This window comes from Nestor notabilis, unplaced genomic scaffold (assembly GCF_000696875.1).
Source record: "Nestor notabilis isolate BGI_N333 unplaced genomic scaffold, ASM69687v1 scaffold16934, whole genome shotgun sequence".
Lineage (NCBI taxonomy): Eukaryota > Metazoa > Chordata > Aves > Psittaciformes > Psittacidae > Nestor > Nestor notabilis.
In genome coordinates, this window is record NW_009926190.1 from 312 (window position 1) to 3,649 (window position 3,338).

The following is a 3,338-nucleotide window of genomic DNA, read 5'->3' on the forward strand; positions in this document are numbered from 1 at the left end:
TCCCTATTTCTTGCCAGCAGCTGTAGTAAAGTATCAGTATCACAGAATCCCAGACTGGTTTGTGTTGGAAGAGACCTTAAAGCTCATCCAGTCCCAACCCCTGCCACGAGCAGGTTGCTCCAAGCCCCCGTGTCCAACTTGGCCTTGAACACTACCAGGGATGGGGCAGCCACAGCTCCTCTGGGCACCCTGTGCCAGTGCCTCAGCACCCTCACAGGGAAGAGCTTCTGCCTCAGAGCTCATCTCAGTCTCCCCTCTGGCAGGTTAAAGCCATTCCCCTTGTCCTGTCCCTACAGGCCCTTGTCCAAAGCCCCTTTCTGTTAGGTCAATGAATGGGTCAAGGAGGGTTGTGGAGCTCACGGGTGGCAGTGCCACAACAGAGATCATGCTGCTAATGTGTTCTGCAGATGATTATAAATGAGTTGATAAAGAAGCTGGACATGGACTTGAGCGAAGATATTGCAACGCTCTCTCCAGAGGAATTACGACAGCGTGTGGATGCTGCCATAGCGCAGATTGTTAATCCAGCCAGGGTGAAGGAGCAGCTGGTGGAGCAGCTGAAGACACAGATAAGGGACCTCGAAATGTTCATCAACTTCATTCAGGGTCAGTGCTGAGTTTTAACATGAGCAGAGACTGAATTGCTTCTAATTCCCTGGGAAAGTCATGAAGGGGGGAGGTCATTGATGTCAGAGGATGCAGAAAGAGGTTTTGGGTCACAGGGAAGTACAAATGTCTGAACTGATGGTAGTGAGAACAAGACTGACAAAAAAGGTGCAGAGAGTTTTAAGGAATATTGTCCTTAATATTTGGGATCCACAGCTTAAATTTACAAGCGTGAAATAATAGTGTGAAATTCTCGTTCTAGATGAAGTCGGAAGCTCTGGTAAGGCAGAAGATGGACACTGTGAATGTGCAGGCAGGAAAGATGGTGGTGGCTCCCACAAACCAAATACACGGCCTTCTGGAAACAGAGGTGGGCACTGCGTGGCTCGGAGCTCCCAGCACGGCTCCTGCATCGCTCACGTGAGGTTCATGAGCATGAACCAGCAGCCAGTCGTGCTAAGCTGCTTTGCTGCTTTCCTGGCAGTTGGTGCTCATGCTTTCCTGCTCCCACTGACAGAAAGTCTGTGTCCAGTTCCATTCCCTTCCTCCACGGCTCCCTGGAACCATCAGAGAACCTGAACATGCGGCACAGAGGGTGGGATTGGTCCTCAGCGGAGATCAGGAATATAAGGGGCTTCTGGTAGTACAAAATGCAGACAAACAGAGCAGCCTTGTCTTGTACATGCTGTGGGTGGTGCTGTAATTAATGCTCTTTGAGCTCTTGGGTCTGTGAGTGGATACAGAGAGCTGGATGGATCCAGTGCTCTTCATAATTTGAGACTTGTCTACTTACACATGAATTTACCAGAGCCAGAATAATGTACTAGAGAAATCCTGCAGTACCTTTACCTCCTGTGATCTGAGGCATCTGCCACTTGTCAAAGACAGAACATGGGCTCAGATGGAATTTGGGTCTTACCCAGTGTGGCTACTCCTACAAATCGAATTTAATGGTGGCATTAGGAGTAAGCACTGCATCTTAGCCTGCTGAGGCGAGGCACTGCTTGAAAGTAGGCAGTGATCTCCCTCAGCAAACCTTTTGGTATCTCCTAATCATTCATGTGGTACAGTTGTGTCTACAGAGAGATCTTTGCTCACTCTGTATGTGCTCACTGGGAAACCTGTTGTAGGATTTCCTCTCTGTAAGATGACCTCGTTGTTGGGAACAAGCTGTGCCAATGTTTGCTTTTCTGGTGGGCTTCAGTGCTTGGAAACTAGAAAGAGTAGCATCAGTCCTAGTGTCAAAGGCCCCTGAGGAGGAGAATCTGTGGCGGAGGAGGAGGAGACATTTGCATTCCCTCTGTGTGTCTGAAAGAGCAGAGCTGTTGATTCCTTAATGATGAAGTTTATTTTTCTCTTTCATAACCTGGTCAGTGAACCCAGAAGATGCCAGAAAGATGAGAGAAACAGGCCTGCACCTCATGCGTCGCATGCTTGCTGTGCTGCAGATATTTGCTGTCAGTCAGTTTGGTTGTGCTACGGGTCAGATTCCTCGCACCCTCTGGCAGAAGGACCAAGACAACAAGGACTATTCCCCCTTAATCAAGAAATTGGAGCTGTCGGTAGAGCGGGTGAGGCAGCTGGCTATGAAGTACCAGCAGGAGGACCACGTTATCAGTTCCTCCGACCTGCAGGACGTTCCCTTAGGAGGCAGGGACGAGCTGACTCTGGCTGTGCGGAAGGAGCTGACCATCGCTTTGCGAGACCTGATGGCTCATGGGCTCTACGCCTCTTCCCAAGGAATGAGCCTGGTATTGGCACCCATCGCGTGCCTGATTCCTGCGTTCTCCTCCTCGCCGCAGACCATGCACCCCTGGGAGCTCTTTGTGAAGTATTACAACGCTAAGAACGGACAAGCCTTCGTGGAATCCCCAGCTCGCAAACTCTCCCAGTCCTTTGCCTTGCCTGTGACAGGAGGAATGGCTGTGACACCCAAACAGAGCCTGCTGACCGCGATCCACACTGTCCTCACGGAGCATGACCCCTTCAAGCGCAGCGCAGACTCGGAGCTGAAGGCGCTGGTGTGTATGGCACTGAACGAGCAGCGCCTGGTCTCCTGGGTAAATCTGATCTGCAAATCTGGAGCTCTGGTACAGGCCCACTACCAGCCATGGAGCTACATGGCAAGCACAGGCTTTGAGAGCGCGCTCAACGTTCTCAGTCGCCTGAGCAACTTGAAATTCAACCTCCCAGTTGACCTGGCTGTGCGGCAGCTGAAAAACATCAAAGACGCTTTTTGATGTGTTTTTATTGTAGATCATCCCTTTTCCACAAGCAGGGCAGCTGCTGGGCTCAGAGCCTGGCTTTTTTAAGACCAAGTTTGTCTCTGACATTGATACCTGCTCTTAGGGAAATCTTACGGTGTCTGGATGCTGGAAATCTGTGTGTTTACAAGACTGCCACTGCAAAGCTGCTGTACAGCACCTCACCCTGCCCCTTATGCAGCCCTGAAGAGCAAACCCGCTTTGCTGGTGCGTGTTCGTGTGTGGGGCTGGCAGCGGCCACGGAGCCCTGTGCAGCTGCAGCTTTGCCCCTGTGCCGCCTCAGCTCTAACTGCTGCCCCCGTACGCCTCCTCCCGCAGCCCGGGGCAGGCTGGGCCATGCTGGGGGGTGTTTCGCTGCCTCGGGGGCTGCCCTCCCCGCTGTGAACGTGGGATAAAACCGGGGCAGAGCTGCGGGGGGCGCTGCGGCTCCTCCGCTTGCTCTGCTCAGCAGGCCCCGAGCTCCTTCTC

The 3,338-nt window shown here is 52.3% G+C and overlaps 1 protein-coding gene across 1 annotated transcript in view; it reads left to right on the forward strand.

The window, feature by feature from the left end:
* RUNDC1 (RUN domain containing 1) overlaps positions 1-2,894 on the forward strand; it is a gene marked incomplete at its 5' end in the record, with an annotated part of 3,093 nt that extends 199 nt beyond the window's left edge. The window contains 3 exons of the mRNA XM_010013423.1: positions 408-606; positions 869-976; positions 1,981-2,894. Of these exons, the coding sequence (XP_010011725.1) occupies positions 408-606; positions 869-976; positions 1,981-2,846 (1,173 nt within the window). The remainder of the gene's footprint in view (positions 1-407; positions 607-868; positions 977-1,980) is intronic.
* Between the last annotated feature and the right edge of the window lie 444 nt (positions 2,895-3,338).